Source organism: Alexandromys fortis, unplaced genomic scaffold (assembly GCF_014885135.2).
Source record: "Alexandromys fortis isolate MF-2015 unplaced genomic scaffold, M_Fortis_MF-2015_v1.1 scaffold_99, whole genome shotgun sequence".
NCBI lineage: Eukaryota > Metazoa > Chordata > Mammalia > Rodentia > Cricetidae > Alexandromys > Alexandromys fortis.
This window is the reverse complement of record NW_026067982.1, coordinates 3,842,971-3,870,741: the sequence shown is the minus strand read 5'-3', so window position 1 is coordinate 3,870,741 and position 27,771 is coordinate 3,842,971. Positions and strand designations below refer to the sequence as shown.

Here is a 27,771-nt window from a genome sequence, read left to right as displayed (position 1 = left end):
TCTATCTCAACTACATAATTCATTTCTGGTCTTGTTCATTATCATGCCAGTCTTTAGGATTAATCCTATACAGCTGAAAAGATTCACTCTGTAACTCTTTTTGGTATGCTTGATAATCTGTAGAGATACTAATAAGCATGGTATAGCAAAGTATACATATGTTTTGTGGTGTAATATTAAAGACAAATGTTCATGTTTCTATCTCTGAACTACAGAATACCAGAAGGCCCTATTGATCAGGGGACAGCTACAGGAAGAATCCGTGTTTTAGAAGAACAGCTTGCTAAGGCCAAAGAAAAGATCGAAAATTATAAGAAACAAGCCAGGAATGGTATGTGATTATGCACATTCTTTTCCATTTTAATATAGTGACTTTTGCACAAATATTGAAAATTCCTCTTACCAAATGCTAGAAATATTCTTACTTCCTATTCTTTGCAGGTCTTGGAAAGGATCATGAAATCTTAAGAAGGAGGATTGAAAATGGAGCTAAAGAGCTCTGGTTTTTTATACAAAGTGAATTGAAGAAATTAAAGAATTTAGAAGGAAATGAACTCCAAAGACATGCAGATGAAATTCTTTTGGATTTAGGACATCATGAAAGGTACTTTGTCCCTAGATGCTTCTTTTGAGCTTCCATAAAGATTATAAGTTATGAATGAGGCATTGAGACTTTGCCTAATTTATGTACTGATTGATCAGTGGTACTGTGTTTAAGAGTGGGAGATTATTTGATATCTAGTGGTGACAGTTATTGGTACGTGAAAGTGTCTCCTCTCAGAGTCCATTGTAACAGTTGACATTTGAAGCAGAGCGTGTGGGCTCACGTTACAGTGCGCTGGAATTCACACTGAAGCTGCAGATAATGTTTCTATTTTCTAAACGTTACAAACTTAAAAATGGTATCTTTGAGGGGTTTCTAGTGAAAGGTTAGCAGGTTTGGGTAAAGGAGAGTATCCTGCTAATTGTTCTGTTTATTTTCTAGAGAGGTTTGCCTAGTATCTGCCTATCTAAAGTTGTTTCTCCTCTTTACACATTTTGGTGTTAGTGTCCTACAGATAAAATGTACATGAGAATCATTCTAAGTAAGGTGAAACATCCTTTGGCTTATTATAGTTAAAAACCCGTGTTCTCAGTAGGGTTCTCCTGGGAATTACTGTCTTATTAGTGAATAATGAAAGAAAAATGATTGTGTTAGTACAAGCTACAGCTGTGAAGAGGAAGTGAATTAAGCCATACAAACTAGAGAGTCACATATATTAACGTCATCAACACTATGACAGTGACTTTGAAGTATTGATCTCCTATTTTAAGTAAAATTACATACAGAATCTCAGTGGACTAGAATGGCTTTAGGACTGTTGATTTATAGAAATATGATAGTATGTCTTTAAAGGGCTGTTGATTTTTTTTAGGCCCCAAAATAGGCAGTCCCCTCAATTTTTGTGCTAGCTTGCAGTAAGGCCATACTTAGACCATTAGGTCAAATGTTGACTAATTGTATCCTTAATAGGCTTCTACCCTAAAACTGATTCTCTATTCCAAGCTTCTATTAAACAGGCCTTTGTGTTTCTGTAGTTTGTTTATTGTAGCTTTATAGAAAAATGTAGATTAAAACATGATTTGATGTAAGTAGATATGTGGTATAAAACCAAAATTTGAATATTGTCTTCTGATGAAATAGTAGAATAATTTACTTAAATTACTTGATGAGAATTTAATTCTCAGGTCTTTTCTAAATGAAAATAATTTAAAATTATTTTGTAAATATAATTGTGCATATGTTTTTCTAATTATGTATATAAATTAAAAATGAATACGATAAACAAGCCTATGATAAATGTCTGTAAATTGCAATTATATTTTATTGTCAGTTGAACTTTTAAAAAATTATATTAAGTCCCGGCATTGCCATTTAGTGTATATTAAATAATGATATTTCACTGAAAACAAAATGCAAAGTACAAGTACACAAGTCATTTCTTATTGTCTTAAGTAGAAATCATAATGAATCTGGGAGAAAGCACAGAATAGTAATTTAATTCCAGGAAGGCAGATTAGAATGTAACAATACAAATAACGAGCAAACACGGCAACACATTAGAGAAGTAATCTTAAAATAGTGAATACAGGAAGGATTTGTATCATATAGAAAATATCCTCATACTGACCATTTTTACATCCTTAAAGTATAAGAACTGAAGTGGACTTCTGTGTGTCCTCCACTGGGCTTTGTATATCATATAGAGCTTCATCTTTATTTTCCTTACTGTCTCTGTCTCTGTCTCCCCCCTCCCCCATGTGTGTGTGTCTCCCCCCAACATTGGTAGAGTCACAGAATATTAAAGAAAATACCACTAAGAATTCTTATATACACTAAAATCACTGTCTTTTTAAGTGTCTTTTATTTACCTCTTAATTTATAGTATACTTGTTATCTGTTTTATTTTTGAAGGAGTCCAAATTATGGTATGTAAGTTGTCTCTAAACTAACAGATTTTTTTTTTTCTGAAAAATCATTTGAAGTGTTAATGTATCAAAATCTTGCTTAGATTTCTCTGTGAACCTCTCTTTTTTGTTCAATCTACAGTCAAGGGAAAAACTCTACATGATTTTAAGTGAGGCATATAATTTACTGATAAATTATGGATTTTGGATGTAGCTCAATGATAGAATGCATCAGTAGATGTGGATGGCCTTGGATCCAACTGCCAAAACCCAAATTGTGAATATACAAGTTGTACATTTTTGATGATTTGTTTAAAATGCATACATATTGTGTAATGATTTCCAGAGTTAAATGAGTGAACATATCCTTTACCACATCATTAGTGTGTGTGTGTGTGTTGATAACGTGCTGCCTTACAAGTTTAAACAAACCAGTCAAGCATTGCTAACCCATGCCCGTACATTAGATGTCCAGAACCTATTTCATTTCATAACCCAATGTTTGCACCAATTGACAACATCTTCGAATTTCATCTACTTTCTAACCCTAGGCACACTATGCTTTTTATGAGGTTGAAGTTTTGTCTGTAAGTAAACACATTACAGTATTTGTTTTTCTCACACTGGCTCATTTCACTTAGTATAATATTCAACAGAGTTATTCATGATGCTAGAAATGGCATGATTTCTTTTCCTTTAAAAAAATACATTGACAATTTTATATATAATCTGTATAATGTTAAATGATCGTCTCAATCCACCATTTCTCATCTTCTACCCCTTACCTCTACCCTGTATTCCCTAACATATCCTCTTCCCAACATCATGTCTTCTCTTCTTTTCCTTTTAATGTTTTTTTTTATGTTGTATTGTGTGTGCGTTTATATAATCATCAGTTAAGTGACACTTAGATTGTTGCTAGATTAGCTATTGGGAATAATGCTGGTGTAATTCAATATATAGATTTCATTTCATTTGGATATTTACTCACAAGTGGGATTGGTCACATGTTCCGTAGTTATATTTTTGTTTTCACCAATTTAGATTCCCAAGAACTTTACAAGTTTCCCTTTTCTCTATAATTTCTCCAGTATTTATTTTCTCTTCTCTAACCCTTCCCTCCCTTCCTGACCACTCTCCTCCTCTCCTCATCCCCTCTGTTTTTGTTCATTTGTTTATTTGCTTTGCAACAGAGAAAACCAATTCTATGTACTATGTACTTCAGATTGTCCTCAAGCTCATGATTCTCCTGCATTAGTCTCCCAGATCCTAGAATTATAGACCTATACCACCATACCTTGCTCTCTCATCTCTCTCTCTCTCTCTCTCTCTCTCTCNGGCACAGCGAGGAGGGGTATATGTACGTATGTATGTATGTATCTTCTCTCATTTATTTCCTTCCAGTTTCTCTCCTCCCTCCTCCACCTTTCCTCTCCCCCGGGTCCACTCCTCCTTTTCCCTTCAGAAATGACCAGGCTTTTCAGATATACCAACCAAACATGGCATATCAAGTTGTAGTAAGACTACACATACCCCCTTATATTAAGGCAAGATAAGGCAGCCCAGTAAGAGGAAAGGGTCCCAAAGCAGGCAAGAGTCAGAGACAGCCCCCAATCCTACTGTTAGGAGTCCCGTAAGAATGCTAATCTACACAACCATAACATATGCAGAGGACCTAGGTTAGACCCTTACAGGCTCCATGATTATTGGATCAGTCTCTGTGAGCCCGTTAGACCCTGGCTAATTCTATGGGTTTTTTTGTGACCCTTCTGGCTCCTACAATCCTTCCCCCTTTCACAGGTTTCTTTAAACTCAACCTAATGCTTGGCTATGGATCTCTGTATTTGTTTCCATCAGTTGCTGGATAAAGCCTCTCTGATGACACTTATGCTAGGCTCTGGTCTATGAGTATCACAAAGTAGCATTAGGAATTATTTCATTGACTTGGGTTTTTTTTTTTTTTCTGGTCATGTTTAGTTTTATCATAGGTCTTGGGTCTATCCAGACTCTGGTTCCTGGACCTCACAGGTAGTGTATGTAAGGCATGGACTTCCTGTCATGGCAGGGGTCTCAAACTGGACCAGTCATTGGTTGGCCACTCCCACAGTTTCTGCATCACCTTTACCCTAGTACATCTTGCAGGCAAGGACAAATTGTAAGTCAAAGGTTTTGTGACGAGGTTGGTGTCCCAATCCCTCTACTGGAAGCCTTGCTTGGTTATAGAAGATGGCCAGCTCAGGCTGTGTATCCCCTAGTACTAGGAGTCTTAGCTAGGGTCATCCTTGTAGATTGTCGGAGTTTCCCTTGCACTAGGTTTCTACCTTGACCTCTAAATCACCCCCAATTCGTCATTTCCTCCCCCACTTGTCCCCCTGTTTCTATCCCCACCTACTTCCTGTTCATCCATGAAATGTATTCTATTTTCCCTTCTCAGGGTGATTCATGTGTTCCCTTGAGCCTTCCTTGTTACTTAGCCTCCCTGGGGCTGTGGATCGTAGCCTGGTATTCCTGTACTTTAGATCTAATATCCATTTATAAGTGAGTACATAAGTGAGACAGTGTTTGTCTTCCGGGGTCTGGGTTACCTCATTCAGGATGACTTTTTTCAAGTTCCATTCGTTTGCTTGCAAATTTCATGATGTTATTTAACAAATGAGTAATACTCCATTGTGTAAATGTACCACATTTTCTTTAGTCATTTTCAATTGAGGGGCATCTAGGTTGTTTCCAAGTTCTGGCTGTTACGAAAAATGCTGCTATAAACATAATCGAGCTAGTTGTAAGGTATACCTTGTGGTATGATTGAGCATCCGTTGGGTATATGTCCAGTAGTGGTATAGCTGCATCTTGAGGTAGATCGATTCCTAATTTTCTTAGAAACCACCATATTGATTTCCAAAGTACCTGTACAAATTTGCCCTTCCACCAGCAATGGCTGAGTGTTCCTCTCTTCAGCAAAAGCTGTCACTTGTGGTTTTGCTCTTAGCCATCCTGCCTGGTGTAAGATGGAATCTCAGTCTCATTGATTTGCATTTCTTTGATGGCTAGGGATGTTGAACTTTCTTTAAGTGTTTCTCAACCATTTGAGAGTCCTCTTTTGAGAAATCTCTGTTTAGATCATCCCATTTTTAAATTGGATTATTTGCTTTGTTGTCTAGTTTCCTGAGTTCTTTATATATTTTGAATATTAATTCTCTGTCAGCTGTGAAGTTGGCAAAAAATATTTTTCCATTCTGTAGGCTGCCATTTTTCTCCTATTGATGATGTCCTTTGCCTTACAGAAACTTGTTTCACAAGGACCCATTTGTTAATTGTCAGTCTTAGTGCCTGTGCTATTGGTCTTCTGTTCAGGAAGTTGTCTCCTGTGGCAGTGCATTCAAGGATCACTTTTTCTTCTATAAGATTTATGTTGAGGTCTTTGATCTACTTTGACTTGAGTTTTGTGCAGGGTTATAGATATGGATCTATTTGCAGTCTTCTATATAGACCAGCACCATTTGTTGAAGATGCTTTCTTTTTTCCATTTTATAATTTGGCCTTTTTTTTTTTTTTTTAAATCAAACATCAGACGTTCATAGGTGTGCGGATTTTCTTCCGGGTCTTTGATTTGATTCCATTGATTGACCTGTCTGTTTTTATGCCAGTGCTATATGGTTTTTATTGCTATAGCTCTGTAGTACAGCATGAAATCAGAGGTGACGATACCTGCAGAAGTTCTTTTGTTGTACAGGAGTGTTTTAGTTGAGCATTGTTCTTTCAGGGTCTGTAAAGAACTGTGTTGGAATTTTTGATGGGAATTGCATTGAATCTGCAAATTGCTTTTGGTAAGGTGACCATTTTACTATGTTAATCCTACTGATCAATCTTCTGATATCTTCAATTTCTTTCTCCAAAAGACTTGAAGTTCTTGTCATACTTTACTTGCTTGGTTAGGGTTAACCCGAGATATTATTTGGGGCTGTTGTGAAGGAAGGTATATTTCTCAACCCATTTGTCATTTGTATATAGGAGGGCTACTGTTTTTTGTCTGTTTTTTGAGTTCATCTTGTTTCCAGCTACTTCACTGAAGGTGTTTACCAGCTGCAGGAGTTTCTCCAGTAGAAGTTTTGGGGTCGCTTATTTATACTATCATATCATCTGCAAATAGTGATACTTTGACTTCTTCCTTTCCAATTTGTATCCCCTTAATCACCTTTAGTTGTCTTATTTCTCTAGCTAGAACTTCAAATACTGTTTTGAATACATGTGGAGAGACTGAACAGCCTTGTCTTATTCTTGTTTTTACTGGAATTGCTTTGAATTTCTCTTTCTTTAATTTGATGTTGGCTATTGGCTTGCTATTGCCTTTATTATATTATCTCCCTGTATCCCTGCTCTCTCCAAGACTTTTATCATGAAGCTGTGTTAGATTGTCAAAGGCTTTTTCAGCATCTAATGAAATGATCGTGTCAGTTTGTTTATATGGTGAATTGCATTGACAAATTTTCATATGTTGAACCATCCCTGCATCTCTGCGATGAAGCATACCTGACCATAGTGGACGGTTTTTTTTTTTTAAATGTGTTCTTGGATTTGATTTGCCAGTATTTTATGGAGTATTTTTGCATCAATGTTCATGAGGGAAATTGGTCTGTAATTCTCTTTCTTTGTTGAGTCTTTTTGTGGTTCGGGTGACAGGATGACTGTGGCCTCATAAAATGAATTTAGCAATGTTTTTTTATTTTGTGGAATAATTTGAGGAGCATTGGTATTAGCTCTTCCTTGAAAGTCTGGTGAAATTCTAACCAAAACTATCTGGCCCAGGGCTTTTTTGGTTGGGAGAGTTTTAATGACTGCTTCTATTTCCTTAGAGGTTATTGGTCTATTTAAATTGTTTATCTGATCTTGATTTTCTTTTGATATGTGGTATCTATCAAGAAATTTATCCATTTCTTTTAAATATCCTAATTTTGTGGAGTACAGCCTTTTAAAATATGAGCTAACAATATTTTTGATTTCCTCCATGTCTGTTGTTATATCCCTCCTTTTGTTCCTGATTTTGTTAATTTGGATGTTTCTCACTGCCTTTTAGTTAGTTTGGATAAGGGTTTGTCCATCGTGTTGATTTTTCTCAAAGAAAAAATTCTTTGTTTCATTGATTGTTTGTATTGTTCTCTTTGTTTCTGTTTTATTGATTTCAGTCTCCAGTTTATTTTCTGCTATCTACTTCTCCTGGTGTGTGTATGCTTTTTGTTCTATAGCTTTCAAGTGTGTGGGTTAAAATCCTACTATGATATCTGTGCAGTTTCTTTGTGAAGGCATTTAGTGCTATGAACTTTCCTCTTAGCACTGTTTTTCTTGTGTCTTGTTTGGGCATGTTGTACATTCATTTTCATTGAATTCTAGGAAGTCCTTAATTTTTTTCTTTCTGCCTTATTCCAGTAGTCATTCTGTAGAGAGTTGTTCAGTTTCCATTAGTTTGTAGACTTTCTCTTGTTGTTAAAATCCAGCTTTTATCCATGGTAGTCTGATAGGATACAGGGGGTTGTTTAACTTTTCTCATATCTCTTGAGGCTTGGTTTCTGACAGGGTTATGTGGTAAATTTTGGAGACTGTTCCATGAGGTGTTAAGAAAAAGGTATATTCTTTTGTGTTTGGGTGAAATATCCTGTAGATATCTGTTCAGTCCATTTGAGTCATAACATCTGTTTAGCTTATGTCTGAATGACCTGTCCATTGGTGAGAGTGGAGTATTGAAGTCTACCACTATTATTGCATGGGGTTTGATATGGGATTTAAGCTTTAGTAATGTTGCTTTTACAAATGTGGGTGCCCTTGTGTTTGGACATAGAGGTTAAGAACTGAGATACTATCTTGGTAGATTTTTTCCTTTGATGATATGAAGTATCCTTTTCCATCTCTTTTGATTAATTTTGGTTGAAAGTTTATCTTGTTTGATATTCGAATAACTATACCACCTTGCTTCTTGGGTTCATTTCTTTGGAAAAATCTTTTCCCAAATCTTTACTATGAGGTAATGTCTGTCGTTGATGTTGACGTATATTTCTTGTATGCAGCAGAAGGATGGATCCTGTTTTTCAATCCATTCTGTTAGCCTGTGTCTTTTTATTGGAGAGTTGAATGCATTAATATTGAGAGATATTAATGACCAATGACTGTTATTTTGTTGTTCTTGGTAGTGGTAGTCTGTCTCTCTTTCTCTCTCTCTCTCCCTTCCCTTCCCTCCCTCTTTCTTTTCCTCTCTCTCCCCCTCCCTCTTTCATTCTCCCTAGTTCCTTCTCTCCCTCCTTCCCTTTCTTTTTTCCCTGTCCCCCCCCTCTGCCTCCCTTCTTCAGGTTTTGCTGGTGTGAGATTATTTATTTCCCATGTTTCCATGGGTGTTGTTGCTAGCCTCTTTGAGTTGGAGTTTTCTTTCTAGTTAGGGCTGGATTTGTGAATTGTTTAAATTTGACTTTGTCTTGGAATATCTTGTTTTCTCCATCTATGGTGATTGAAAGTTTTGATGGGTATAGTAGTCTTGCCGGGCATCTGTAGTCTCTTAGAGTCTTCAAGATATCTGTCCAGGAGCTTTTGACTCGTAGAGTCTCTATTGAGAAGTCAGGTATAATTCTAATTGATCTGCATTTTTATGTTACTTGGCCTTTTTACCTTGAAATTTAATATTCTTTCTTTGTTCTGTATGTGTAGTGTTTTGATTACTATGTGGTGGTGGGGACTTTCTTTTCTGGTCTAGTCTAGTGTTTTGTAAGCTTCTTGTATCTTTGTAGGCATATCCTTCTTAAACTTAGAAAATTTTATCTTATGACTTTGTTAAAAATGTTTTCTGGGTCTTTGAGCTGTGATTCTTCTCTTTCTTTTATTCCTATTTTTCTTAAGTTTGGTCTTATCATAGTGTTCCAGATTGCTTGGATGTTTTCTGTCAGGAATGTTTTAGATTTAGCATTTTCTTTGACCAGTGTATCTGTTTGTTGCATTGTGTCTTCTATGCCTGAGATTCTCTCTTCCATCTCTTGTATTCTTTTGTGATGCTTGCGACTGCAGTTCTGTTCGCTTACCTAGATTTTCCAGGATTTCCTTAGTTTGTGGTTCCATTCTCAGGTCTTGAACAGTTTTATTCATTTCCTTTGCCTATTTGTTTCTTCTTAGTTTTCTTTAAGGTATTTGTTTATTTCTTCCCATTTATTGTTTGTTTTTTTTTTCCTGGATTTCTTTAGGCAAATTATTCATTTCCTTATTAAGGACCTCCATTATCTTCATAAAGTTGATTTTAGGTTGTTTTCATGTGCTTCCACTGTGTTAGAATGTTCAGAACTTGCTGTAGTAGGGTTACTGGGCTCTGGTTATTTTGGCTGTTGTTGACTGTGTTCTTTTGTGCTGGCCTCTAGGCATCTGGGTTTGGGATAATTATAAGTTTAGGTATGGATTTCTAAGTTTGTTTTTGTTGGATGATTGTGTTTTCCCTGGTTTCTATTTATCTCTGGTCTTCTGGCCTGAGTGGCCTGTGGTCCCGGTGCCCTGTGAGGCCACTCTGGTCTAGTAGGGTGCCTCCACTTGGGTGTTGGCGACCTGCTTGGCCTCTGGATCTCTGGATGCAATGCCAGTGTTGCCTTTGGTGTTTTGGGGTCCTGGGAACCAGTGTGACCTCTGGTAGAGCAGGAGCTTCTGCCAGAATTGTGGGCTGGGATATGGTAATGAGGGCAGACTTTGGGGGAGGGGCTGTTGGGAGGAAGGCTGGGCTGCTTCTGACTTGTTGGTTGTTTGCCATTGGGGCGTTACCTGGGGTTCTGGGTGCCAGTGTAGCTGGCCTCTGGTAAAACAGGGGCCTTTTCCCTGAGTTGGAATATGGTGATGAGTGGATGGAGGCTGTTGGGGGAAAGCTGGGTAGGCTTAGGGGGTGTTGGTGATCTCTGGGCTGGGTCTCACCTGGCGTTTGGGGTACCAACATGATCACTTGGTAGAGCAGGGCTTGGTACTCAGGGCTTCTGCCTGAGTTGTGGGTTGGAATATGGTGACTTCCTTATCTTTTTTATATTTAATAATAACTGCTCTAACAAGTGTGAGAAGATACATTGAAATTTTAGTTTGCATTTCTCTGACTGGGTGATTTAAGCACCTTTTTATGTACCTATTGGCCATTTGTATATTTTGTTTGGAAAAGTCTATTTAAGTCCTTTTTCTATTTCTAGTCAGGTTGTTTATTTTGCTTATGAGTACCTTATGTGTTTTAGTTATTATCCCTTATTGAATATATAATTAGAAAATTATTAAAATTAGACATAATTATACTTATAAGCAAGTATCATACTGTTATGTTTATTATAGATCCATAGTTTTGAGTCAGGAAATGTGATATCTTTAGGTCTGCTCTTCTTTTGCAAGATAATTTCACATGTTATGAGTCTTTTTGGTTCCAAATATAATTTTAAGACTACTTTACCTGGCTCTGTAAAAAATGACATAGGAAGTTTTATAGGAACTACACTGAATCTGTGGATCACTTTGTGTAGTGTGAACTTTATAGCAATATTAATTCTTTCAGTTCATGAACACAGGATATTGTTCTATTTTGTATCATATATAGTTTTTTCATCAGTGATTGATAGTTTTATAGAACAGTTGTTCTATTTTGTATCATATATAGTTTTTTCATCAGTGATTGATAGTTTTATAGAACAGTATATGAATCTTACCCCTTTGACTGATTATTCCTATTTTTACTATTGCAAATAAGCTTGTTTAATTTCTTTAAGAGATGATTTGCTAGTATTTACAAATGTAATTTTTGTATGTTTGTTTTGTACCCTTTAGATATCTTTGTTTTTTTCAGATATTTTATTAATACCACGAAATTTTTGGTGATGTCTTTAGGGTTTTCTGTATGCCAAATTTTTGATGGTATCTTAGGGGTTTTTGTATGTATGATCATATTAAATCCAAACAGAATTTGTGAAACTTCTTTTCTGATTTATTTTTATTTTTATTTAATTTGTCTGTTTGTGGCTACCAAAATCATGTCAATAGAAGTATAGAGAGTGAGTATCTTTTATCTTGTTCCTGGTTTGCCTCTATTGACCCACTTGGTCTTTTTAATGTGAATTTGGTTTGTTTGTATTTGTTGAAGACTATTGTATATGAATGAATCAGGGATGCTCTCTTGTAATCATTTCTTGTAGTGCTCTTACTTGGCTTTGGCATGGCAGTAATGGTGACCTTTTCAAAGGAATTTGGAAAACTCTCATCTCTTTAATTTTATAAAAGTTGGCATTGATTTTTCTTTAAATTCATATAGAATTCACCTACAAATGTACTTGGTTCAGGGTTTTTGTTTATTATGATAACTAATCTAATCCCTTTACTTATTATTAGTTTCCTGAGAATTTCTGTTTCTTTATAATTCAGTGTTTGAATCCTCCCTGTCCTTGGTGGTTAGATAGGCTGCCTTGAGGAAGTGGAGAGCATCAGCAGTCACACAGTGGTACTCAGGTTCTGTGATGCTCCAACTACACACAAAACAGCATACAGTCCGGATTGGCCTTCGTCATGGCATCCAACTAGCTGTCATCAGTGGGTAGAGAATTTTAGAAAATTTTGAAAATAAATCATCTGATCAATGAAATAAATACGACAATTGTATGCCAGACACGTTGAGTCCTCTTTGACCTATAGAACTGGGTTTTATAGGCAATTCTTCAAGATAGTGCAGTATTAACAATATTTGATCTTATTAGTTATTGGAATGAGCTATGTAGTAGACACAGAAAATGAATTAGGGTTAGCAAGATGGCTGAGGCAAGATGGCTCAGCTAGTAAAATATTTGCTGCCAAACCTGATAGCTTGAGTTTGATACCTGAGACCCACATGGTAGAAGGGGATAACGAGATCCTATAAGTTGTCTTCTGACTTCTACATATGCACTGTGGTATGCCACCCCAAATAATTAAGTGCAATAAAAAATCAATGAAAGGATCAAGTAACTATGAAGTCAGAGCAATTGAACAAGATCAAAACATAGACAGCAGTGCTCAAAGCTACCTTGCTAAAGAAGGGCATGCTCCTGACGGTAAAGACATTTAACTTGGGAGAGAAGGAGAACAGAATTAATACCTTTATCAGAAAATTTGATTTTTATGGCAAAGGATACCATATTTCTGGAAGGGATTGAACCTGACAGTCCCAGGAGATCTTTCTGTTTGATAATCTTCAGGCACTACTGGAGTGGATTCTAAAGACATCCAGGGAAGGTGCCTTGAGAGCACATTTACCTCGTTGTACTTTTCAAAACACAGAGAACTGTAAGAGCCTCATTCTGAAGCAACCCTCAGGGAGGCAACGCTAGCTCTTGTTTTCCATTATCAAGAACGTGTACCAGGACTTACCAGGGAAAGCCTTACCTACAGTGCTGCCGAGGTTGGCTAGTGCATCTCATAATCTGAAGGAGGAATTTGTGGGCTTCCTGTTTTATGAAGCCAGTATAAAAACTCTGGCTGTGAAATTTTGCACTATGATAACTGAGAAGTGGGAACTAAATGTGGAGTGTTGTTATGACCAGGCTTAAAATATACCAGCGCATTTTCTCCCTAAATGAAATTTGTGGCTTCTAGAGTTTTAGAAGAAATAATCCTGTAGCCACGAACACTTTGCTCTTTGTTGACAGAGGTTTCTGTTCCATCCTGTCCTGCAGCCATTCAGTCACAAAGAAATACACAAAGGTCCACATTAATTATAAATTGGTTGACCTGTTAGCTCAGGCTTCTCATTAGCTAATTCTTACATCTTACAGTAACCCATAATTCTTGTCTGTGTTAGCTTTATTGGCAAGGCCTTCTCATCTTGCTTCTGGGTTACAACTGCAGACTGACTCCTCTTCCCAGAATTATCCTGTTCTTACCGCCCCACCTCTACTTCTTGCCTCGTCTCCCTGCCTCTACTTCCTACCTGGCTACTGGCCAATCAGTGTTCTATTAAAAAAAAGCACAGTGACAAGATAAAAGGCCATTGTCCCACAGCAGCTCTCCTTGTACCCTAAGGCTGGCTCCTTGTACCCTATGGTTGACAAAGTTGGTGTCTTATCGTGATTGTGGTGGGTATCTGTTCTGTTAAGAACAATTGGTAGAATTGTTCCTCTTTACATTGATCACTTCAGTTGCTTTCAGGACTTCACAATATAACTTTATTCTTTTCCAGAACATTGAGGAAAGGGGTAAAGAACTCTAGGATATTTGCCATTCTCAGTGGCCAGACAGGCTTGGTGCTTTTGAAATGTTAGTGGACCCCCTGCAGGCTCTTTTTTGTGTTTAGATGATATAAGCAGTGATACAAATATTAGATGGAAGCACTGTACTCTGGTAAAGCATTTTTACACTATGGGGGCAGTGACAAATTTTTATTTTATTGTTACTATTGCTGTTCCCTAAAAAATATATTGACTTGTACAAAGTCCTTTAGCGAAAAATCTCCAGGGTCGAACCTCTGTTTCCTTTGTAGCTGATCACTTGACTGGATTACTGCATTTGCTCTTTGAAATGGTGGAAATTATTGAATCTTATCATGAGTGCTTGGTTTGAGGAAGCCAAAAATTTGATAAACAAACTTGACTTTCAAGTCAAACCACTTGAGAGATTCTCTGGTGTTTAGAAAGATAGCCTAGAATTGCAGCTCACCTCTGAGTGTTACCATAATGATTAAACCCTCAGTGTAAACAGTGGAACACTATTCAGGAACCTACAGCTATGTTCTCAAAACAGTACCTCAGAGCTCTTAAAATGTTTATGTCTGGTTCCCTCAGTAAAGCAAATACTCAAATTCACTTCATCAGAGGTATGCTTGCCAACTTGAACAGAAGCGCCTGTCTTTCCACTGAGCTTCTTGTCCAAGAATTAAATGGAAATACTGAGGGGATTATATAAAACTTTATTCGCCATTTGTCAAGCATTCCATCTGTCTGACATCAAGGATTTTCTTTGTGTTGTGTATGTATGCTGGAGGGTCCTGTGTAAAATAAAGACTTGAGAACGAGTGCTGTGAAGCATTGTGTTTAGTGTTTCAGACCATACCCAAGGAGTACCATGACAGATAAACCAGAGCCTTACTCTTTTTTATTTTTTTAAAGACAGAACCTCACTATGTAGTCCTTACTGGCCTCAGGTGTATTTTTGATATATATCAAAAAGAAGTATATTAGGTATATTTCTTATATACCTAATGTAACATAAATTATAAGATGTTAATTAAATGTTATGGTAGATGCATATCAACAAGCTCTATGTGACTAAGTTACAGTGTCCCACAGTAATTCAGGAACTGTTGGAAATACATACAACACAGGAGTCTTTATTATTATTTTAATTTCAAGGGTCTTTAAAAACAGATTTCCTAGGATTGGTGAGATGGCTCACCTGGTAAGGTTGCTAAGCCTTCTGTATATCACACATACACCAGAAGACACATGCACGCCATTTGAAGAAAAGTCATTAAGTATATTAAGACATTTAATCACTGAGTATCTTTCCTTATACTTCTCATTGAATACATTAGCTGTTAATAATCTACCTATTTTTGCTGTATTTGGTCTTTATACTTCTGGTTTCTTGAGATTTAAGTTGAGTTGTGATGTTTAAGATATTTTCTTTTATAATGTGCTTGTTTACAACTTCTGATACACTCTTAGCACACCTTCTGCATCCAAGTGTGAGCTTATTGTGTTTACATTTTTTGTCTTGATAAATATCTTGATTTTCCTCTTATTTCTTCTTTGATCCATGATTTATGGTCATGATTCATGAAAATTTTCCTTTGTTTTCTATACTCAGTATGGTACCCAGTATGAGGGTTGGGGGAAATAGCCTGGTGGTAAAGCATTTGTCTAGCTTATGCAAGGCTCTGTGTTGGCACCCAATTTCAGAAACAAGTAGGGGTAAAGACAAGAAGAAAAATATCTCCTTAATATGATTTTAATCTTAATATATTTGTTAAGCCTTATTTGAAGCATATCATGTACCCTGGAGAATGTTTCATGTATGCTTCAGAAGAACATGTTTTTGGCTATTATTAGAACGTTCTTTTTGGTTTGAGAGTTAATGTCTACTGTTCTCCCATTGATTACCTGTCTGGATGATCTGTGCATTGCCGAAAGTGAGGTATCAAGTCTCCTGCTATTATTAGGTCTGTTGCTGTCAGTGTTTCTTTTTAGTTCTGTTAATATTTGCTTTGTCTATGTGCTACTGTGTTAGGTATATATGTAATTGTTATAGCCTATATAACATAATAAAGTAACCCTTTTGTTATAATAAGTAAACTTCTTTGTCTCATCTGACAAATTTTGACTAAAGTCTATTTTGTCTGACCTAAGTATTGCCACCCTTCCCTTTGATTACCACTGCTTTACTTCCCTGTTTCCTTTTCCATCCCTCACTTTCAGCCTGTCTGTATCTTTAAAACTAAAAGAAATCTTTTATATGGAACTTGTTGTTGGATCTTACTTTCTAATCAGCCAATTTGTGTCCTTTATAATCTCAAGTAATTGTAGAGTATAATGGATAATGAACTCTTCCATGAGCAGGGCTTATCAGACTACAGCTGCAAGGGCCTAGTCTTACATTGCATAGTTGTAGGATCTGTAGGTCTGTCTCTGAGAGCACAGGCCTGCTTTAGATAGGACTGCCTTAAGACCAGAACTGAGAAGAGCTGGGACCCACTGACAAGGCTGGTTCTGTTTAGAGATCAGGGTTGGTGGATCTCACTAAGGTTCTGGTGGTAAGAAAGGTAAGGGAGAATTTCTTTTTCACTACTTGATGTTGTCTGTATGATGAAAGCATTGTGTTCTCTCATCTAGATCATGACTGCTGTGGTTTATTACTCTAAATACCAGACGTTAAACATAGCCTAGAAGCCAAATAGTATGCTTATATCTGGGATTCCACTCACCTAAGAATTTTAGCAAAACAGTATTTATTTGATTAATCTTCTATGTGTGATCTAATAACTGGTAGGTTACCTCTACCAGAGTGGGTAATCACCTGATAGTAATTAGTAATAGTTTTGACTTTTAGAGTTTTTTTTTTTTTTTTTTTAAGGAACACAGAGGGCTATAGAATTGACTCAGTGGTTAAGGGTACTGGTTTCTCTTACAGAGGACCTGGGTTTGATTCCTAGCATACACATGGCAGCTCACAACCATCTCTTTTAACTCCAGTCCCAGGGGATCTGGTGCCCTCTTCTGACCTCTTGACACCAGGCACACATGGTACACCTCTATAAATGCAGGAAAAACTCATGTCAGATAATAAAATTATTAAATCTTAAATATAAATGAAGAACTTAGAAGAATATGCTGCAAAGTAGATTACTCCCTGCTACATGCATGTCAGTCCACAGCACCACTGGGATTCTAGTCATTGCCTGCCACTGTGTTTCATAGTACTACAGCCAAGTAGTTTTGCTTGTTTTGTTTTTGCTTTGCCTTTTTTTGTATCATTAATCACAAATGGCCTCAACCCCCTTTCTTTGAAGTAGTGAGATGGAAGAAAGTATTTTGGAATGATTCTTTTGCCCAGTGTGGTTTTATTATCTATATGTTACTATGAATTCAGTGCTTAGATTTATACCTTCACCTCTGCGTATTGTGGATTTTTGTATTATCACCCTTTAGATTGCTGCAGATTCTTTTTCCTTCTTCATCCTGTCAGATACCAGCTTATGAAATAGCTCCTGGAGTTTCTTCTTTCTCCTTTGAAATGACAGCAATTATTGAACTTCAAACTAAAGGACAGGAAGGCTCACAGAACCAAATAGCCAATAAACTATTTTGCAATTAAGTTGACTAAAGCTGTTGAAAAAGCGGTCTGGGAAGCAGCATTATCGTCTCCACTGTTAAGTCTGTATCAGCTCATTATCAATAATATGTAATGACTACTATTGTTAATAGCAGACTTAGATGTGCTCTCCAAACAATAAGTGATACTTATTGCTGAGTATCCTGATTAAAAATTGGCTGATACACAAAAGGCCTTTGTGGAGGCTGGGAAATAACTTTGGAGATAAGGAATATAGTTATATATCTAATAATAGAGAAAGATTGATAGCTTGTTAATGGCTTATACACTGTAAGATTTTTGGATCATAGATGTTGTAGCCTAGTAACTTTGTGTTGAAATAGGAGCGGTTGAATGTCCTTCCTCCATCAACTTTGTTTTGTTTTCCCACTCTTTTTTTCTTTGAAAGGCTCAAGAGTTGATGCTTCCACTCTTGAAAAGTTAAGTTTTCCCTTCTTCAGATCAGATCTTTGTGTTTTATGTCTTTTTCTTCTCTCTGTCTCTGTCTCTGTCTCTTTCTCTCTCACACACACATACACACACACGTGCAGAGGGGATAAAAAAAATCTTAATTTCTTTGAGATGCGATTTGTTTGAGATTCTTATTACCCTACAATATGTGTAATCTTTCTCATTTTTTAATTTCTTGGACAAAATGTTTCTCTATGGACATCCAGAAGTATTTTCAAGTGTTAATAGAACATTCTTCCTAGTACTTAGGAGCACAGGGAGATATTTTTCATGGGAAGTTGTTCTTTTTCTGTTTATCCCTTTGTCTGTATCTACCAAACACTAATTCTCTATTTTCTTGAAGGGATGCCCCTCCTTCTTACAACGAAGTTTTTATTAAGGATCTAGGTAGACGATTATACTATATCTAGTAGCCATTGTTTTGCCTGTATCCATTGTTATTTGGAGGGAGGTTCCAAACTTAAGAAAGATTTGCATGTTAAAAATGATTTACCAAAGATTGTCTAATGCTAATCACTAATGATACAGTGTCTTCATTATTAGTACACTCACATTACCAATCCAGTAACCCTGTGAGGTAAGCAGAATTACAGTAGTCCCCTCTTATATGTTGTTTATCTATCTAGTCAGCTAGCCATTGTTAACCAACATCCAGAAATACTAAATGGAAAATTCCAGAAATAAACAGTTTACAAGTTTTAAATTGTACATCATTTCAAGTAGCACAGTGAGATCTCATACCATCTTGCCAGGATGTGAATCATCTCTTTGTATATCCAGTCCAATCTGAATATGCTAACTACCAGTAAGTAACTTAGTGGCTGTCCCTGTTGTTAGGTGGACTATCAGGACTGCAGGTTGTAGTGCTTGTTTTCATGTAGTACTTGCTGCACTTCACAACACCCACAAACTGCAGAGGTAGAAATACTAATTCTTACTAAGTCTAATTATACTATGTCTATGTTTGTATGTATAGGAAGAAATATTTCTGTATATGGTTTCAAGCAGCCACTGAGTGGAGGTTTCCAAATGTATCTTCAATGAATACAGGAGAGTTACTTTAAATCTGTTTGTATCTATTTTTAGACCTAGAGAAGTGAGGTACCTGTATCAGTTACTTTCCTTGTTATTGTGATCAAATGCCTGACAAGAAACAACTTGGAAGCCAGAAGGTCTGTTGTGATTCTCAGTTTGAGAGTTCAGTCTCACTTGGTAAGAAACTCAAGCAGGCAGGGAAATTAGGCAGCTGGTCACATTGTTTGCAGTAAGAAAGCAAAGAGATGAATGCAGGTGCTCCACTTACTTTTTCCTTTCTATTCAGTTTGGGCCCCAGCACAGGGAATGGTGCTACTTACATTCAGCTTGAATCTTTAGTCAAGCCTTTTTGAAAATACTCTCATTGTCTTACACAAGAGGTGCTGTTGCATGATGTTTCTAAATTTAATGAAACTGATAATGGAAAGTAACCATCACAGCAGCTTTAGACAAATTTCAGATAATTTTCCTTGTCTGTGATCTAAACTTACCCAGGGACTAGACTCTGCAGCAATTTCCCTTAGTCAAGTTTATCTTAGTATTTGTTGAATCTTCACCTTCAGATTATTCTTTTATGAATTATAACTGTGCTGGCCCTTGAGGGATAATTTTATGTTTTAGCATTTTGAATGAGAAATAAGCAAAAACCTTCCTTATTATAGTTTCCTTAATGGCAAAATTGAGACAGACTAGACACCCTCCCTTTTCACATGTAAGTTTATGACGATGAAAATAGAAAAATTACTTTGGAAAATGCAATAACACAAGCACAGACAACTTTTTTTCCCCCTTTTTTTGAAATAGGGTTTTTCAGTAGCATTGAAGCCTGTCTTAGAACTAGCTCTAATAGACTAGGCTGGCCTCGAACTCTGATGCCTGTTTCTGCCTCTCTTTCCATCAGTTGCTGGATGAATGTTCTATGGTGATATTTAAGATATTCATCAGTCTGACTACAGGGCAAGTCAAGATCAGACCTTCTCTCCTATATTGCTTAGGGTCTTAGCTGGGGCCATCCTTGTGAATTCCTGGGAATTTCTCTAGTGCCAGGTTTCTTGCTAGCCCCATAATGGCTCCCTCAATCAAGATATTTCTATCCTTGCTCTCTGTCTCTGTCCTCCCTCCATCTCTACTATCCAGCTCCTTCAAGTTTCTGCACACCCCCTTCTTCCCTCCTCCTCGCCGTCTGCCCTCTCTTTCCCCCCCACCCCCATGCTCCCAATTTTCTCAGGAAATCTTGTTTATTTCCCCTTCCCAGGGGAATCTAAATATGTTACTCTTAGGGTTCTCCTTGTTTCTTAGCTTCTCTGGGGTCTTGGACTTTAGCCTCGTTATCCTTTGCTTTACAGCTGGTATCCACTTATGAATGACTACATACCATGCTCATCTTTCTGGGTCTGGGTTACCTCAGTCAGGATGTTTTTTTTTTTTTCTAATTCCATCCATTTGAATGCAAATTTCAAGATGTCATTGTTTTTTACTGCTGAGTAGTAGTACTCCTTTGTGTAAATGTACCATATTTTCTTTGTCCATTCTTTGGTTGAGGGGCATCTAGGTTGTTTCCAGGTTCTGTCTATTACAAATAATGCTGCTGTTAACATAGTTGAACAAATGTCCTTGTAGTATGATTGAGCATCCTTTGGGTTTATGCCCAAGAGTGATATTGCTGGGTTCTGAGATAGGTTGATTTTCAGTTTTCTGAGAAACTGCCATACTGATTTTCAGAGTGGTTGTACAAGTTTGCATTCCCACCACCATCTGTATTCTCTGTAGCATAAGCTATCATTGATGTTTTTGATCTTAGCCATTCTGACAAGTGTAAGATGGTATCTCAGAGTCCTTTTGATTTGCATTTCCCTGATAGCTAAGGATGTTGAACATTTCCTTAAGTGTCATTTGGCCATTTGAGATTCTTCTGTTGAGAATTCTCTGTTTACTTCTGTATCCCATTTTTATTTGGAATTTTAATGTCTAATTTTTTTGAGTTCTTCAGATATTTTGGAGATCAGTCCTCTGTCTGATGTGGGGTTGGTGAATATCTTTTCCCAATCAGCAGGCTGCCTTTTTGTCTTATTGTCTGTGTCCTTTGCTTTACAAGCTTCTCAGTTTCAGGAGGTCCCGTTTATTTATTCTTGCTCTCATTTTCTGTACTCCTGGTATTATATTTAGGAAGTGGTCTCCTGTGCCCATGCATTGAAGACTACTTCCCACTTTCTCTTCTATCAGGCTTAGTGTGGTCGGATTTGTATTGAGATCTTTAATCCATTTTGACAAGAGTTTTGTGCACGGGGATAGATATGGATTGATTTCAGTCTTCTTAATGGCTGAACAATATTCAGTTGAAACTTCATCTCAAAAATTGGCTCCATCTGTGTTCTTCATATTTTCTCTTGAGTTATTTTTTCCATTTTTATAGTCCTAAAGCTTTTTTTTTGTGAAAGTGTGTGTGTGTGTAGAGGGAGGGGGTGTTGAATCTGTCTCAATTATGCCACCAAGGAAAAAATAACAAGGAATGTTTATTATTTGTATATTATTGTGCTAGCTAGTTTTATGTCAGCTTGACACAAGCTAGCGTCATCTGATAAGAGGGAATATCAATTGAGATATTATAGAGTTTTTCCTTAATTAGTGATTGATAGGAGAGGGCCCTTGTGGGTGGTGCCACCCCAGGGCTTGTGGTCCTAGATGCTATAAGAAGAAAGCAGGCTGAGCAAGCCAGTAAGCAGCAGTCCTTCATGGCATCTGCATCAGCTCTCTCTTCCAGGTTCCTACCTCCAGTTTCCTGCCCAGTTTGAGTTCCTGCAGTGGCTTCCCTTAATGAACTGTGACTTGGGATATGTAAACCAATAAACCCTTTCCTCTCCCAGATTGCTTAGGTGGTGGTCTTTCATCACAGCAATAGAAACTAACTAAGACACTTGTTTATCCTCTTATTTAAGGATGGGCATCTAGGTTGATTGTACTTCTTAGCTACTGTGACTAATGCAGCAATAAACATATTACATTGACATGCTGATTATATTTCCTTCAGATACCAGATATGTATTTAGAAGTGAGATAACTGAATCATATGACGAACTAATCTACATCCCTGCAAAAGTGTTTGAGTTCCTTTTCTTTAAATCTTGGGCATGCATATGTGTATATGTGTTGTAAATGTCATATTAATTGGTTGAAATGATTGCCACATTATAGTTTTTATTTGCAGTTTTCTATGTCAGATGATATTGAACACTTTTCTTTCTTATATTTAGTCATCTAGTTGCTTGATCATTTTGACTTCTACACAGATTGAGATGGAATGAATTACCAAGACTTAGTACTAATATAACTTGGTTTGAAAGTAAACTTTTTTTAATTTACCAGTTCATTAAGATATACAGATCTTCACTTCCAGTTTTTATGGAAAAGGAATTTCTTAACTCCTAAGACCTGAATCTAGAAATCACAGCTAGATGTAGAGGCTTATATAAGCCCAGTTTCTAGGTACTGATATAAGAAAACCACAAATTGACCCCAGGCTGAACTATATCAAGAGCCTATGTTAAGAAAAAAAAGAGGAGACAGCCTAAGACACAACATTTTTTTTTTTTATATTTTAAAGAATCCCTTTCAGATGAGGCATAATATGTTTTCCCTCCACTTGAAGCTATGAATGTCAATAAAACTTACTGGGTTTTATTCTCATGTATGTACATATGTGTATGTGTATTCACATGTTTATTTTAATTTTAAATCTAAGCATAGCATATTGGATTTCCTTCTTTGCTCCAATAGGCATTTGCTAGTAGGTTTTTTATTCCACTGTGCTTTTTCTCCACTAGTAATATTGCTGTTTAACATGGAGATTTGCAATATGTTTTGTGACCATTACTACTTGATGAGTAGGAGGAAATGAGTGGATGTGGTGGTGCCTTTGAAACAGAGAGAACCATGACTGTGTTGTGATAGATTTTTATAAAACTGAGAAAGTATTGAGCCTTACAGCACAATTATAGTTAAAGATTTCTGTGCTTCTCAGGTGAAATCATAATTCCATGTGGTCAGTGTATTAAGCAAGTTTGCAGCACCACAGGGAAATGTCTGAAAGAGTCAGTTTCATAAAGACAAGAGACTTGTTTACAGACTTGATGTTGTTCTCACTCAGTTCCAGCTGAAGCCCTCCCAGCATCATGAGAGACATGTGGAAGAGGTTACATGGCCAGATAGTCAAAGAGAAGGGGAGGGGAGAAACAGTCAGGCGGGGGGTGGGAATATGGATGATGTCACATAGCCTCTTTTGAGGGTCCAAGAATTTTAGGACCCCCTTCTAGATAACCCCACCCCATTTTACCACTTCGCAATGCTGCTACCCTGGAGATAAAGATTTTAAACACAATGGGCCCTTGGGGACACTCAGAAAACACTCAAGCCATGGAAATAGTAACTTTTTAACTTAGTAACTATAAAGAATATTGTAGGCTATACAATATTCCAGACAGAGCTCAGTTTGATAATAAGAAACAGATTTAAATTTGAAACTGTTCTGTGTGTGACCTAGCAGGTTAATTTGTTAAAGAGATAGCTAAAATTTTCTGCATACAAAGAAATTGTTTCAATCTTAAAATAGAATAACAAGTATAAAAATTAATAAAACAATATGTTTTATATTCTTACCATGTTCAAAAAGGATGAAAATGAAATTACTAAGCTAAGCTTCAGAGTGTCCTGTCAGTAGGTAATTTTGACACCAATAAATGCCAGAAATCCTTTGATAGTGACTCATTGTTCCAAAACATATATATAGAGCCCTTCTTCTACTAACTGAGGCTGAATATTCTGAATGGTGTCTTAGGCTTTTAATGGTCATTTTACATCAATATTTTCTTCTTTTCAAATGTGTTATCATTGTTCACTGTGCAATCATTCTTAGTCCAAATGGCTTTATGTGAGCTGCTAGTTTTAGTTGCTAACTGATGCAACATTTAGTCAGGAAGTAGAAATAAAAGTTACTGAAGCCATGTTATATCTTCCTAGGTGACTAACTCACAGTTGTTGAGGACTCATTTCAACACTTGTTAACCGAGTCCTTCTGATGGATCAGTCCTCTTCAGTTCTTACAGGGGACTGAATATTGAATAGTTTCTATGCCTAGCCGTCCTTACTACATATTACTGTTATCCCCAACCAGTAACTCCTTTCCCTTATTGTATAAGTATTAGTCTGTGCTTTTTGTTCTCAAGGTAAGCTCTGCAAAACAACTTTCTGAGAGTTTTTAGAATTGGAACCCATGAAGGGGAAGGAGAGCAAGGAGAGGGAAGGAGCAGAAGTGGGCAATGGTGGTGGTAGGATGTTGGCTATTTAAAAGTAGCTGGGAGGGGGGATGTTAAACTATTTCTCATGGAGACACAGCAAGTACCCACTGGGCTGGAGCAGCAGTGTGGACAGGCCTGGGCTGTAGGGCCTGGTGTGCTCTCCCGTTATGTAAGAACTACTTCATTGTAACATTGTGATCATGCAAGAAAGACAAAAAGGAGAGAAAATGTACCTCTTTTACTGAAATAATGTTTATGATTGCAAGTGAAATAAGGCATTTTTATCAATATATAGCAAACCTTGGCTTATGCAACTTCTGTAGTAAAAACTGACAACTTCACTCACTATCAATAAAAAATCTATTTTCTGACCAAAAAAAGTAGTTTAATCCAGGAAAGCTTTATGAAGAAGGTGACATTTGAACAAATATTTGCAGGATATTTGGTTGATGTGGATGGATGTCTGGGTACTCCAGTATGGAAAGGAGCAATTGTAAATGCCCACAGTAGCAATATGCTCATATTCCTAAATGTTTGCAATGAGGCCAGTGTGACTGAAATAAAGTAGGCAAAGAAGTCATTAGGAAGAGATAAGATCGAATACTGGGTCATGATGTGTTGGGACTTATAAGTCAAGGCTGTGACTTTGGCTTTGACTTTTAAGTGATTTGAAGGGTCAACTCAATGTTAAGTGCAAAGCAGAAGTGTTATTTGATTATTAAGAAGAACTGCCCACCATGAGTAAACTGTACACATAGGCAAAGCTGGGAGCTGGGAGAACTGTCAGAAAACTGTTACAATAATTCTGGTAGCTTAGTTGTTATCAGTACTGGTAGAGATTTATAGTCAGATACTGGTTGTGATAGTCGTATACTGACATCATAGTCAGATACTGACAGATTACTGGGGGCCCGTTAGAGAGTGCTTTTGAACTTTCTTTAATACTAAGTGCAAACCATTGTTTTTATTCAATGCAATTTAAGTAAAACCATTTGTACCAGCTCTAACATTATCTCTTTGCAATTTACAGGGCATTTTAGTTTATTGGCAGGAAATCTAACGTGTTATAATTGAAATTAATAATGGTTACACAGTGAGAAAGGATCATAACCATTACATTAGTTTTGATGAAAGAACAGCTAATTATAATCCAAGGGTAAAATCGGGCTCTTTTCCTCCTTTTTTAAAATAAAGTTTTATTGGAACAGAAATACATTTATTCACTTATTTCCTATGGCAACTTTTCTGCTACAAAGGTGGCAGAGGATGCGCCTTTTGGCAGTAGTCATATGAAAACTGGAATGGTACAGAGATTCCCATGGCTTTTGCACATGAAAATTTATGAAGCATTGCATAATTCCAAAAAAATAATAGCAGATGTTCATATGACCTAAAATCTTAGTACTTGTTCCTTTAAAAGAAAGAATTTTTAATCCTTGATTGTTTAGGACACTCTTTTTTTAAATGCTCAGATTTTTTTAAATTATTTATTTATTTATTAAAGATTTCTGACTCTTTTTTTCCAATCACTCAGAGTGGAATACTAAGAGGGGCCATCAAATGACAAGAGGACACAGTGGTCCATTCAAATACCAATACCATGCTTACTGAATTGCATTCTTTATATTTTTCTGTTTTTTGGGGGGATGGGGAACAACCCTGTATTACATTCTTCATACTTTTTCTGTTTTGGAGGGAGATGGTGGGGAACGACACTGCGGCTGGCTGGTCTGTGGGGAAAAGTTATCTGTCTTTTTGTCAGAAAAGATTTTCTATAGAAATAATTCACAGATGGTCATAGTCTTAATGGAAAATAAAAGATAAATACCACCTATTCCTGGCTCCCTGTAGTTTTGTATAATCCATTGAAACAGTACAAATAAGTGGAACTCCAATGTTGCTTGCTTTCACAGATCTATCATGACAGATCTATACTACCTCAGTCAAACAGATGGAGCAGGTGATTGGCGGGAAAAAGAGGCCAAAGATCTGACAGAGTTGGTCCAGCGGAGAATAACATATCTCCAGGTAAGAAGGTTAGGTTAAGAAATAAACCTTGAATAGAAATTTTTAAAAAACATAATAAAATAAAAAGCAAAAATTAAGTTTTGCTTTTTAAAAGTCTTTCTAGTGCTTTTTTAAAAACTAGCTACTCACTCATTTTACGTATAACAGAGAGATAATATTTTATGCCTCAGGAATATGACAGTGACTAAGACAAAGTTCCCGTCTAGCCTAAAAAAGAGCTACTTGTTCACATATACACAAACTATAATTATGAACATGCTGTATTCTGTTGGAAATGCTTTGTGGCATTTTGAAGGAGGCATTGGGGATAGTTTATGGAGGATATATTATCTGACCCGAACTGTGAAGGTGGTCAAGTGTGATTTCTACATCCAGAAATGGAGGCAAAGGATAATATGTATGCCAGCTGAAAAGTATGTTGTGAGCAGTGGCCCATTGCGGGAGTGTAGAGGGGGGTTGAACTCTTTAGTTTGTTGGGAGTTTAGGGTTGTATGAAAAGGAGGGACGAAAAGTAAGGTGCAAAGAGATTTTAGAGCTTGATTATAGAGAATAGGCTTTATGGTATATGAACATTAAATGATTACCAAAAGGTATCTATTTTATAGATGCCATTCGATAAGAAATAAATACTGATCAACTTCTTAATGGCCTTTTCCATTTTTTTTTATGTGTTCTTTTTAAATTATTACTTATATGCATAAATAACATTAGATATTTGTAAGGGGAAAGTTTTGAATTTTATTTTATTGTTAATATTCTCTAGACACTTTCTGGTTTTTTTTTTTTTTTTTTACATCCTAGTTTTGTTTGTTTCTCCCATAGAGTGCTAGGGATTGAATCCAGGGCCCTGGGCATGGTACACTAGTGACAACCTAGTTTTAAAAGGGTTTTATACATAAAAGATATAGTGGATGATAGAATCTAAAAGTAGTATTTGGTTGAACTGTATTAATATTTGAAGAGCCTAGAATCAGCAAGAGCATTTAGGACAAAGAAATTGTAGTGCAGGCAGGAAGAATTGAGAGGTGTTGAGTTTGCCTTAGAAGTAGAGACAAACTTGGAGAGAGGGAAAAATAGGATCAGTGGACCTTTCTAAGTAATTGAAAGAGCTGAAGTGTTGGGAATGGAAGCATCTTTTTTTTAAATTTATTTATTTATTTATTAAAGATTTCTGTCTCTTCCCCACCGCCGCCTCCCCTTTCCCTCCCCCTCCCCCAATCGAGTCCCCCTCCCTCGTCAGCCCAAAGAGCAATCAGGGTTCCCTGCCCTGTGGGAAGTGTGGCTCCATTTTGAATAAGAATCATCGCTCCTGGTTTTGAAAGAGCCTAACATGGAGTATCTTATACTTGTTGTTTGAAGTTGTTTGTCTGGGGTTCCCTGCCTGCCTGGCTGCCTCTCACCCCTTCAAAAACTACCCCCTCTGCTATGACCCAAGTTAATTTTCCTAAAGGCATTGGCTCACGGATGGAGACAAGGACTTGCTATGTATCCAGCTTAGCCTGGAACTCCACGTGTAGACCAGGCTGGATATCAGCTTGGGATCCTCCTGCCTGTGTAGCATTTGTTAAGGATGCAAGGGATGATTCCAGACACGTTTGTCCAGGGACTGTGTAGGTGCCACAGGTACTTCACAGAAGGTAGAATGTAGCTTAGTGGAGCCGACTTCATAAACAACTCTTCTATGTAA

The 27,771-nt window shown here is 36.9% G+C and overlaps 1 protein-coding gene across 1 annotated transcript in view; it reads left to right on the top strand.

Annotated features, from left to right (window-relative positions):
• The first annotated feature begins 202 nt into the window (after positions 1-202).
• Fut8 (fucosyltransferase 8) overlaps positions 203-27,771 on the top strand; it is an 81,486-nt gene continuing 53,917 nt past the window's right edge. The window contains exons 1-3 of the mRNA XM_050158626.1: positions 203-331; positions 442-604; positions 25,970-26,084. Of these exons, the coding sequence (XP_050014583.1) occupies positions 25,977-26,084 (108 nt within the window). The 5' untranslated portion in view covers positions 203-331; positions 442-604; positions 25,970-25,976. The remainder of the gene's footprint in view (positions 332-441; positions 605-25,969; positions 26,085-27,771) is intronic.